Genomic DNA, 12,095 nt, shown 5'->3' on the forward strand with positions numbered 1-12,095 from the left:
TGAGATATGTGTTGTTTATCAAATACAAGTATATTGTTGTTTTAAAACTGAACGACGTGTGCCATCAAATCATTATTTCCAAACCATTTATCGCTTACTTTCATCTCATATTAGCTTAAAATGTTAATAATAAAGACGCTATTAATGTTTATACCTTAGTACTACCCCCTCACTCAACATTTCCTCGAACTGTCAAAATCGCTTGTTGCTTCCTACCCCAGCTTAGAAGTAGTTAGCCAACAAGCGTGTAGATAGTCTAACCTTACTTCAGCTATACCTTAAATATTTTTCGAAAGCGGAACCCTGCTCCTGGAAAGAAATAGTGAGTAGTCCTAGTCCCAATTTTTTGCCGTCCTGCTCCGAACCGTGGGTCCCACTCTATACGAAACAGCGCTCTCGAGAAGCGGTGTGGCGGCTGAAGTGCAGCTGGATGTGACAGGTTCGTCATCAGGTAAGCTGCAGGTAGTTAGCTTAGCAGCTAGCACCCTTTGACTTCGGCATTTTTTTAAACACTTGTTACGGCGTAAGGAAACAAAGCAGCTCTTTAGAAAGGAGAGGAGGCTAAAATATACTAAACCTTGCTATTTCACTCTCTCAAATATTATTCGCTGATTGGTGGTGTGCTATGCTAGCTCCTAATCACTGCACACTGAGCTAATGAAAACAAGTAAAAGCAGCTTCTTAAAACAGATACGATCAGTAACGTGATGCATTACGATGTCGCGGTGCCTGTGTGTCTCTCCTGCACAGTTCACTGAAATTATTTGTTTGACATGATGTTTGCTATTAGCGAAGTGGGCAATGACGAAATTTTTTGGATAACGCTAAAGTAACTGTTCCCCAACCCTTTAGATTAAAGTCACAATCGCGATCTCATTGAGTCTCAGAATAAATAGGTTTCTCTTTGACAATACGTTAGACTAAGACTTAACTTAGGTTTTTACATTGTCCTTCGACACAAACTGTAATAACACTTTGATTAATGGATTGTTAGATTCATTTGCTTAAAAAAAATCCACAGCACTCTGTCACTATTATAAATAGATTTGTATGAGTTGGAGAGATTTTTATAATTTAGCATCAGATTATTCTACAGTAAATAGAATGTGATTAACTGCATGGCCTTTATTTTATCTTTTTGCAAACAATCTCAGTGCACAACCTTGGACTTGCTGCACAACACACTGGTTAATGGTTGTCTATGTACTAATTGATGAGCTGTTTGTTTATTCTCAGTCATCGTGTGGACATAGTGTGTGAGAGGCTTACCAGAATAGGTTTCAAGCGGAAGGAAACACAACCCTGTGCCGCTTCATATTTGATTACTGCTAATAATAGAAAAAGACAGCTGCCTTTTCATTGATCTGTCTTCAGTGCCCCATTTCTGAATCCTTTTTTCCTTGGATATGTTAAACTATCCTGTCTAAATAACACAGAATAGACAAAACAGTCTGTGCTGGGGAGCAAACATAGCTTTAATACAATAATCTTCACTGCAGGCTGTAATGTTACAATCTAATGTAAATTTTTTCAAGTTTCTCCCTTTATGTTTAAAGGTGAAGCCAGGCCGCAGAATACTAAACCTGGTTGTGTGTGAGTGAGCCAAGCTGTCCGGGGTCATACAAGACAGGGATAATAGGAGGGGAGGGGATATCATGTGGGAAGGAAGTCGCTCAGCTTGTTTGTCTGCCAGGCTTTTGTTTGTTTTCCTGTCAACAAATGTATTTAGGAGGTAGGCTATCTGTGGTCCACTGGTGGAAATTAGCTACAAGCAGGCTGTCATAAACTTATTGACAGTTAATTTGTAATGTTGTTATTGAGAAGTTGGTTAAAGGTAAAAGAGAATAATACGCTTCACCCCTTCACAGTAATGAAGCAGGCCAACCTGTAATACTGACACATTTGCTTTTGACAAAGGCCAGTGTCGCCAACCTGCTTGATCATGCTTAATGTAATGGCTGTCATGTTGTCTATGGCTGTCTGTGTCATTTCTTTACAAGTGACCGGATGCCTAAGATGACGACATTGTCATTTGATGAGGTTGGCAGTTTTAATACAGGAAAGATGATCCACAACATTTGGAAAATCTTTTGCCTGTGAATCATCAGATTACCAAAGCATAAATAAACAGTAAATAGGTGTGTTTGTCATGGAACTGTAAAGCATGTTTAGCCTCATTGATGTCAACGAAACAACCAGGCTGCAGAATCATTCACAGCCTTTGTATGAGATAGAGGCAACAAGAGAGAGAGATAGAGAGAGAGAGAGCGATAAAGAGAGATAGCCACAGACATAGAGAGACAGACAGTACAGCTGTTCTATTGAATCTGGATCGAAAAGTCATGAAGCTGGATCTCTGACTCATCAGTTCTGTGACGCTCCAGTTTCACGGCTCATATGATCCAAACGGCATGTCATCAGCTGAGTGGAGAGGAGAGGGAATGGGTGGGGGAGGACCAAGACTTCGAAATCCCAGACACAGCTAGTCTTTTTACTGATTCTGGTGCAATAACTGAAATGTTCACTACTGTGCAGTTTTTCACTTCAGTAAACTAAGGAATGACATAGATTGAAATAGATCTTTAATGATCGCTCACAGCAATACAGATAAAACATGAGGGATATTAAGAAATTGTGGGAAGAAAATAAATGGTAGAGAAGGGACGATTGGGATGTCTGGATGGTGGATGAGATGAGTTTAGTGGATGGATGCTGAGGTGAGGTAGAGGAGAATGGAGGTGCAGTGCTCTTGTTTTCTGGGGGATGGGGCTCAATGGGATAAAAAACATAGACAAGGACAGGGCTGATCTGTGACTGCAGCTCTTTGATTATTCCTTTATTGTTAACAAATATATGTAAACTTAATTTTTTTGAGCTTGTTTCCTTTTAGTAACCATTTAATTAGGTTTTCAGTTGAATGTAAATATAATCAAGATGACCAGGAAGAGGATGGTCCAAAAAATATAGTAGAAGCTAGTTTAATGGGGCATGAAATTGGGGAAATACCCTTTAAGATCAGTATTCAGAGAATGTCACTGTAAGCGCAGTTTTCGCCCCATCATTTAGTCCACACTGTTCCAATAGAGAGCTTTGATACAGAATAGCTGTCTTTCTATTGGCTGAAGTTGTTAAGGGGCAGGGCTACAGGCTGGTGGGCAGGAAGGGGCTGGTTTTAGATGTGTGTGGGGAGGGCTGGCTGGAAATGTTTCAGCCAGATAGTTGGAGTAGACACTCTTCTGCTTCCTGCCTGCCGCGCTTGCTTGCTCCGTGGCTGAAAGAGAGAGAGAGAGAGAAACATAGAAAGAAAATCCCTGTCTAGGCACGGACCTCTGGCTGCAGCACTCGGCAGCTCGTGAGGAATGACAACAGTTCACATGGTCATTAACTCCAGTCGCTGAGGCTGAAGGGAGAGCTGTGCTGTAGCTCAGCGTTACAGTAGCACCGGGTGCCTCCTCCGTTCGAATCAGCAGACAGACATGCATAACGCAGAGCTACAGGACTCTTTGAAATGAGGTGGGAAAGAACCGTCATATTGGCTGTTTTGTCTTTTCATTTAAAAAAAACTTTTTTTTTTGTAGATTTACTGCAGTGTGCTGCATACCAGTCAGGGAGGGGAGGGAGATGAGTGAATATTTTATCAGTGCGAGGGCAAGTGTCTGGCTAAAAACGAAGGAAGGAAAGGAAGAACATATAGTTAGAGTGGGATAAATACGCAGGAGTTGTGGAGGGCTTGCATCCACACACTCCATGGTGCAGACTCCCACACTGTAATGGACTTTCTCTGTCAGCTTCTAGGGTACAGGCATTAACACAGCAGTTGATCTAATAAGCTCTTTTTGTCACATGGACAAAGTTTTTCCCTCTCTGAAGAAAAACTTCTGTGGCATCTGCCCTGTCACTGCCTTCTTTGTGTTGTTGTCACAAACTTTTTCCTTGTAACATTTGGTGTGCAAATATTCGTATATAACAAGGGCTGAGCATGGCATGGTGTTTGTCAGGTTTCCCGACACACACAGCTGATGGCCTGAATAAGCTAGAACTGCACAGTTCTGTTAGGACCACATCATAATTAACCTTTTGAGTTAGATCGTGCATTGTTATGGTTTCCTTAGCTTTCCGCTGTCTGACTAGATTTAGCTTTGTGCTAGACTCTGAGCCTGGCATAGTCATGCAGTAGACACCATTGCCTGGATGGAAACGGCCAGTATGGTGTCACACGTCTGGCTGTGGATCAAGGGGAAGTGGGTGTTTTCTAAAAAGGAACATCAGTTCAGCCCTTCCTGTTAAGGAAAGAATAGAACAAGTCTTTGACATGCGCCAGAAACCTTACTGCAAAGCCCTGACAACCAAAAATCCCCCTTCTCTGAAATTGACTCTAATGCAAATTGTACCTCAAGATGGTATTAAAAGGATTTAGTGGTTGATAGGTTTTTCAGTCATCTTCTGTATTAAAGAAGATGTCTGGGTTTGCTCTGTAGCATGAGGGTGAGTTTGCTGAATCATTCAGCTCTTGTGTTCTCAAGTGCTTTTATTTGAAGGCTTAAGATTTTATTCATTCCATTCAATTAAAATGTTATACTTAATGTCTAAATTCACATCACTTTTAATCTAATCTAGCATCTGGTATTTTCTATTCCTGATTATAGGATATACATTCTAAAGTGTCAGCGGAACATACATATCATAACAGTTACAGTAGGGACAGTTCTTCTAAAATGTTCTCCTCAGACATTCAGCAAGCTTGGGTTAATCATTGTGTTTATCTGAACACCACTATTCACCTCTGAAAACTGTACTGTAATTAGCTCATGACTCGTCTGAGTTTTGTAGCTTAGCAGGCAGTAGACAAGAGCACTTGCATAGGAAAACAAGTGCGTTTATTCTGTACAGGGGTTAATATCAATCAAAGATACTGAAACTCCCTGTTTCCTGTCAAGCGTTCATAAAAATATGCAAATTATAGAAAAAGTTCCTCCTATGGTAATGTGATACAGTCTGGCGAGGAAAGTCTAGTCTCATGTCATGAGCTTGGGCATTCAGGTCACCGAGGTTTATTTAAGGCTATTATAATAGGGGGCACACCTATCTGCTGACTATATACTTCCTCTGTTGCCTCTGAACATTAGCTAAGTCCTGGTATAGCCTCTGCTAAGCTCACTCAGCCGTCCTTATCGCTAATTGCATATGCATCATAGCGTCCATCGTATTAAATACGAATTAACCAGCAGAGTATAGCCCCACTCTGATGCTCTGTGGAAGATGCAAAGCAACATTTTGCAAGCGAACAAGCTGTTGTTGTCACACCTATAGACAGGTTAGGTTTGTGATGGAGGATAGTTTGATAAAACCTGCATTATAAGGCTTACTTATTTTCCATTACTCACTGGAAACTGAACATTTTCCTATTTCAACTCTACAATGAGGCCCTCTCTCCACAACCCTGAAAAACATTGACCACTTGTTCCTCTTACCCATGCAAATGACCATCCGACTGTGGTTTGCCTGCATAAAATGGTAATAAATGGAAATACAGCAACTCAGGTACCCTGGTTATGGGTTCTTCTGTCGTAGTCATTTGCATTTCTACTTCATATTGCTAGCAACAACTGGCAGATGCAGTAAGCAAAATAAACATTGTCACAGGGCTTATGACCAGTGGAAACCAGGTAGCTTATCATCTCTGCTGAACAAATACAAGCAGCTGAGATAAACTGCACTGCACAGCCAGACTGCACAGATACCAGACTAATGGGTTACATACGTGGTATTCAGAGGTCAAGCCAATGACTTTCACTCGAGACGCCTCCAGTCCTGCTGACTCTCATTTAGTTAAGGAGACTGACCATGATAATGCCCCTGCCAGCTGGCCTTAATAAGTGTCATTATTTCCTAAAGTCTAGCTCTGTGGTGCTTTTTTTCACATCCCTTCTTTATCTGGTCATCCTGTATGTCCATTGTTTGTACTAAAGACATAGAAGGGACAAAGGTTTCTTGCAGGAATGTGGGAATTAAAGTTAAATGAGATATACACTTATGTGCTGGATTTGGCTCTTCAGGCTTTATTTAAAATGCAGTCCTTTTTTGATCTAACCATAAGCAAAAAAGATAATATGATGATTGAAGATTTAGTTGTGAAATATCCACATGCTCAGGACACCTCAGGACACGCTCAGGACACCACAGTACTATATTTGTAGTCCTTCACTCAGGCTGTATTTTGTTTAGCTAATCGTCACATTTTTTCTCATGAAGGACTCAAAACTGCAGAAATAGATTTTGGTTTAGTGATGAGGGCGTGCGGGACAGCTAATCTCTCAGGTCAAATATTGGGCATGTTTGGTCCCTTCCTACCTGCCTACCATCTGTCTATCTGTCCTTTTATATCAGTAGCATTGTACTCGAAGCACAACTGCAAAGCTTACTGTAAATTAAGCCAGGTTGCATGTAGTTGTACTGCACCAGCAGAAGCTAAGCTAGCCTAACTCCAGCTATGCCATCTAAGGACACGCAGAAACTATGCACTGCCTCTAACCTCAGTTGGAGTTTTGCAAAGCAGTCATAATTGCAGAGCAAATTTCTTCCACTGTGTGTTTGAGTGTATCATGCTGTTGGGATAAAATTATATTAGAGGTAACAGAGGTAACACTTTTCTCCCCAGGATGGCAGTTTGTCTTCCAGCAGGGGTTGGGGCATGCTTCTAAATTGTAAATGGGCTCAGTTGTCTTTGCTAAGGAGCTAACATCTTACAGTTGTTTGACAAATGCACGTAATGTATGTATTTAATGAGTTTGATAAACAACAAACATGCAACAAACTTTAAGTGATCAGGCTGTAACTTTATTTCTATTTGTATTTGTTTATAAACCATTTAGCTTTTGAATCTACTGCCATGGCCCACTTTTGTTTCTTACCTGAAACTTCTAATGTATTTCTGTCAGATTTGTCTAGCAGCATATGGTATATGTATAGTCATCTATACAGTTTGCAAACAGACATGCGGTCATGTTCCTACATGATTTTTATCATATCATCACCCACATGAGGGTCCATCTGATCTTTAGCCTTCAATATTTGCTTTGAATATCTTCCATAACAAACATTGTTGGGATGTTGCCTGTTGAGTCACTCTATGAGGTTTTTAGACGACCTCAACTAACACTTATCTACACTGGCAGGCTACTTAAAATGATCAAAGCTTTCAATACTGTAAATTTCTTTACATTCTTTACTTTATTTACAAATTTCTGTAAATTTGTAAAATGACTTAAAAAAAAAGACCAATGGCTGTGTTCCCAAACTATTTTTGCACAACTGACTACATCACTTTGGAGCCATCGGCCCTTCACACATTCTGACAATGTAGGTTAGCTTGATCACAGACTTCTTATGGCTTCTAAAAATAAGAAGGGATTAATTGTTAAAGGTCAGATTTGTCATGATTCTTACCTGACTGTCTCTTCTGCACCAATTGACTTTCTCCCTAGGGAGATGGTGTGAAATTAAATCCTGCCTCAGAAAGTGGCGCAGGCATCAGTATGATCAGGCTAGGAAGCTTCTCATCTCGTTTCACATCATCAGCACTAATGTGGGACAATATGATTAGCTAGACAATGGCCTTGATTAATAGGCTTGGGACAGTATAGTGTTGCTAGGTAATTTCAAGGAGAAGCATTTTTTTGTTACCCGTTATTTAAGGAAAGTTTACCTCAACACACACAAAAAAAAACAATTTGAAGGAATGTGGGCATTTATCATTTTGAGTACATGCTTTAATCCTTATCCTGTTTCTCAAATTGTTCCTTTACCTATAAAGTGCTTAGAATTAAACTACAAACAAAATTCATTGGGCTTTAATTAAACAGTCCAAGTTAAACTAACAGACCATAAGGAAGGATGATATTTAGCTTGACAGGATAGCAGGACAAAAATAATGCCCTTAGCCTGAACAACATTACACCTGTGTCAAGTTTCCAAGGTTTTCTAGTTTTAAAAGGAATCTGTAATGGGATTTGATCTTCCCTTCACAGGATCATAGGTGTTTCAAGCACAAGTCTCAACTTGCCTCCGTTAACACCAAGTGGAGCGTGTCAAATGCCTTTAGATGTTGTTCAATATATGGTTCTCACATGTAACCTTTTTTTTAGTGTTTACTCCTGGTGTAGCTTGTTTTTCATAGATGTATATGTTTAAAACACAGCAGCAATGAGTAAATTACAACTGTTCTCTTTTTCCTCCCTCAGTTTGGTGTCCTTAAACCCCTTTTCCCTCCCCCATTTACCAGAAAAAACAATTCCAGATGTGCAAGAAAAGAGCTCCTTTGCAGTAGCTTAGTATTGGATTTTGTACGATTAAGCTAAAGGTCACATCCTCAGATTGTTGCTCCACCAGTTGTCTCCCCCTTTTTTACTAGACAACAACCTGACACAGAGACCAGTGCTTTTACAGAACATACTAAGCGCACATACACACATTCTGCCCATTGATGTAAATTGACAGCCTGCTGCCAATGAGCCGGTATCTAATTTGGACAGTGGGACACCAGTGAATATTGCAGGACACAGGGCAGCGTCATAATCATGTCTGGCACTGGCATATGCATCTGTCTCGGTCTCTCTCTGGCTTTTGGATGGCTGCCTGGAATAGTGCTGTGTTGCGCGGTTTTCTATTGGCTGCACCAGCCCGCTGTGCATGGCTCTACAAGGTGGGCTGGACCCTGGGGCTTTTTTGATCTCTGATCTGACTTGATGCTCTTGTCCACTGTCTCATGGCACAGAGGCTTTTGCCATCCACTGCTTTGTATGCAATATGTTAGAGAGCCAGAGGGCTTGTAGTCACCCTGTATATTGTCACACAGTAGTGATTGCTAAACTTAAACTCAAGTGGCTTCTGAAAAACCTCAGAACTGCCATTTCTCTGGTTAGTCAGCCCTGTGTCCTTCTAGCCAAGCACTCCTCGAGGGCAGTATACAATCAAATTTAAATTGGCATGCAAACTGTGTTAACACCTGCTGAAGTTTGGTAAATTGCTATATTTACCAAGCCAGTTTCTCACTTTGAATGCAGCCTCACTCTGTTTCATGTCTCTCTTTTTTTTATCATCTCCATTTCAGATCACGGACAGAAAGTGCCTTGTGAGACAACGCCCCTACTTGAAGATCCCTGGGTATTCCTGAAAGTATCCCAATTTTTCCTCTGCAGTCGTGACAGGATATAGCTCAGAAAACACCCTTTTGCCCATTGGTTTGTCTTTATCTTTGCGAAGTTTGAAGAAATTCTGGTTAAAGACGTGGACCCACAGCACTGCTGGCCAAGGTGACAAAGCTCAAGAAGGAGTCACTGAAGACTTAAACAATAGAACGTGTTGTCCTAAACTGTGCTGTCACACCAGTGTTGCTCCCCAAAATCCACTGTTGCACAGATATCATCATTCATACAAAGGTCATTTTGGAGACATTGGTAAAACCAGTAGACTTTGTTTTTGAGCATGCCCCCTCTGCCTTATCAGAGGTTTGCACCTGAAATGTATTGATGAACAAGTATCTGCTTTATTAAAAGACATTTTGACAGCACTCCAGTCCCATGATCTGGTCACAGAGGCTTTGCCAGTTCATTACCTCCGCTTGTGTGTCCACAAGGACAAACCTGACCCACTGACTGAAGCATATCATTTTGAGCTATATGTTCCATTAGCTTTAGTTCAGCTTTAGTTGTGCTCAGTTTGTACTGGTAGACTCTGAAACAGCTCCTCAGAGGATAGCTTCCTCCTTCAACTTAGTGGCTCTACACCAACCCAACTCCACAGCCAGTGCTGCTGACATGGCTCTAAACATTGCCTCGATACGGGACACAAAATGGCTGACCCTGGAAGTGTGCCGACAATTTCAGAGAGGAACTTGTTCACGCAGTGATGAGGAATGCAAATTTGCCCACCCACCCAAAAGCTGCCAGGTGGAAAATGGGAGGGTGATTGCCTGTTTTGACTCGTTAAAGGTAAGGATATTTTTTTTAAATTAGTGCTTTGTTCCATTAGCATGTTATTATTGTGGTCTGTCCTCAATTCAAGATTAAATAGAGATTAATTACAAAATATACACCTAATTTAGACTTTTTTAATAAATTCCAATCATACAAGTAGCGCAGCATTATTTTTCCATGCTCCTACTGGCTCCTACTGGTTCTTTTTAAACAAATGCATTTAAACATCAGTATTTGCATTACATTTCTGTATTACTAGTACGGAATCTGACATAAAATATTGCATCTTTTATGTTAGTAGTGTGGGTGTAGGTTGTCTGCTCAAATTTGCATGCATGTCAGGCCTGCTGACCTACAAAGCTAAAGGCCAGAGAGGTATGTTGTCACGTTTACTGTTACCATAATTGTGTGTGTGTGTGTGTGTATATGTGTGTGTTTGGTTTTCATATGTTAAGTTATTCTAACATTACTATGCCTTGTCCATCATCTGTACTTGTCATGCATCGGATCAGCAAGTTTCTATTCCTGTGTGTATGTCAGCTGGAACACACACACCCAACAAATGACAAAAAAATGTTAGAAGTTATTATTTTTTAATTATCAGTGATCTAAGAAGAGTTATAGGTACCTTTAAAATGTGGTCACTCTTTGAATCTCACTTTTTAGATGGATCCAAATGTTATTGACTTGATTTGATAAGAAGCCTTACAGCCCAGTTTGAAGAATGTATTTCTTCAATTGGTCCATGTTAACAGAAGATATGTCAGTGGTATTCTTGTTGTATTCAATACGTACTTATTATTGAACAGTTTTTACTTTTTCATAGTGGTAAAATATCTTAAATTAGCTTAAGATTTTGAAAGACTCGCCAATTATAACAAGATCGCTTTAAACAATCCTCTACAGTATATGCTGCAAATAAGATGACTGCATCTAAGAGCAGCCTATTATTTTAGACCGATTACAAAAAAACAAAAGAAACAGCAGTGACAATGATGAATAGCCAAAGAAACTAGAGCAGGACACTGGAACTATAAGGACTTTGTCTTTTTTAAGTATGCACTGTAACCACATATCACATGTACACCAGTGCAGCATGTGGGGAAGTGTTTATTAAGTTTTTTTCAAGGTTTTTACAAGGTCAATGACAAAAACCATTTTCCCATGATGAAAAAAACCGTTCTTTGTGATGACACATTTGGCCATATTGTAAAAGTGGTGATTTGCTGATGACAACGCTGCATTTTGACTCTATCTTTCCTGAAGCACATGGCAAGCTTTCCAGAGTTTGTAAAAGGCGTTTTCATTACAAGTTGCTCAAGTTGACATTGTGAAGAAAAGCTGTGTTTATGGTGCTTTCAGCTCTTTTTTTTTTTGGCTAAGAGTAAGAATAGTAAGGCTTGCTGAGTTATTGCTTTTAGTCAGCTATAGAGTAACATTCCTTCCCAGCTGCCAGATTTTGTGAGCTGTTATTTTATGGTTTAATGAGCAAACAGCTGACTCCAGTTCGGGTTAATTTGTTGTTGCATCATGTGATGGAAGACCTGACGTGGGTGCTCATTAAATAACATGATTATAGTGTTCCTAAAAAACTACAACCAGTTGTGTTTAACTTAAGAAACTAAATCTTCAAAGCACTAAACTTCATACTGGTGCCACCTTTCATTTGGATGTTTTTGATAGTAGGGACAGTTCAGTGTCTTAATGTCCAGGATGAAGGATAAACCAATACCAGCAGTGGGCATACAAGAAGGCTGCTGCATTGCTTAGAAGATCTTTAATTTACCTATCATGTAACCTCTGTTCTCTGATAGCATGAGATAGACTTTTCACTCTGAGGAATCTTTCATTATTTTACCAAAAGCCTTTATATCATTACTCCTATCATTAGTTGCTATCTTAAAAATTACAGCAAGATAAAACGGTTGCCAGATTTCATGCTGGGGGCTATAGGTCTGTTCAACTGTTCTCATTAAATTCAGCATGTCTCTTCAAGGGACTCTTGACCATGATTGCTGAAAGGGCAGTCTTCCTTATCTGAAAGAAGGTATTTTGAAAGTATTTTGGAGCATTTAAAAAGAATCTTATCTCCCCGGGCATCAACATGACAACATCAATTGG

At 40.1% G+C, this 12,095-nt stretch overlaps 1 protein-coding gene across 15 annotated transcripts in view; it reads left to right on the forward strand.

The window, feature by feature from the left end:
• Window positions 1-207: 207 nt before the first annotated feature.
• mbnl2 (muscleblind-like splicing regulator 2) overlaps window positions 208-12,095 on the forward strand; it is a 51,707-nt gene continuing 39,819 nt past the window's right edge. For 5 of the 15 annotated variants that reach the window (XM_067492765.1, XM_067492767.1, XM_067492772.1 and 2 more), the window contains exons 1-2: window positions 211-451; window positions 9,110-9,989. In XM_067492765.1, coding sequence (XP_067348866.1) covers window positions 9,816-9,989 — 174 coding nt within the window. In that variant the 5' untranslated portion in view covers window positions 211-451; window positions 9,110-9,815. Of the gene's footprint in view, window positions 452-3,218; window positions 3,514-9,109; window positions 9,990-12,095 lie in introns of those variants that run through there. The other 10 variants (XM_067492770.1, XM_067492768.1, XM_067492774.1 and 7 more) reach the window with 4 other exon arrangements.

The sequence above is a fragment of the Channa argus genome, chromosome 23 (assembly GCF_033026475.1).
Source record: "Channa argus isolate prfri chromosome 23, Channa argus male v1.0, whole genome shotgun sequence".
NCBI classification, from domain to species: domain Eukaryota; kingdom Metazoa; phylum Chordata; class Actinopteri; order Anabantiformes; family Channidae; genus Channa; species Channa argus.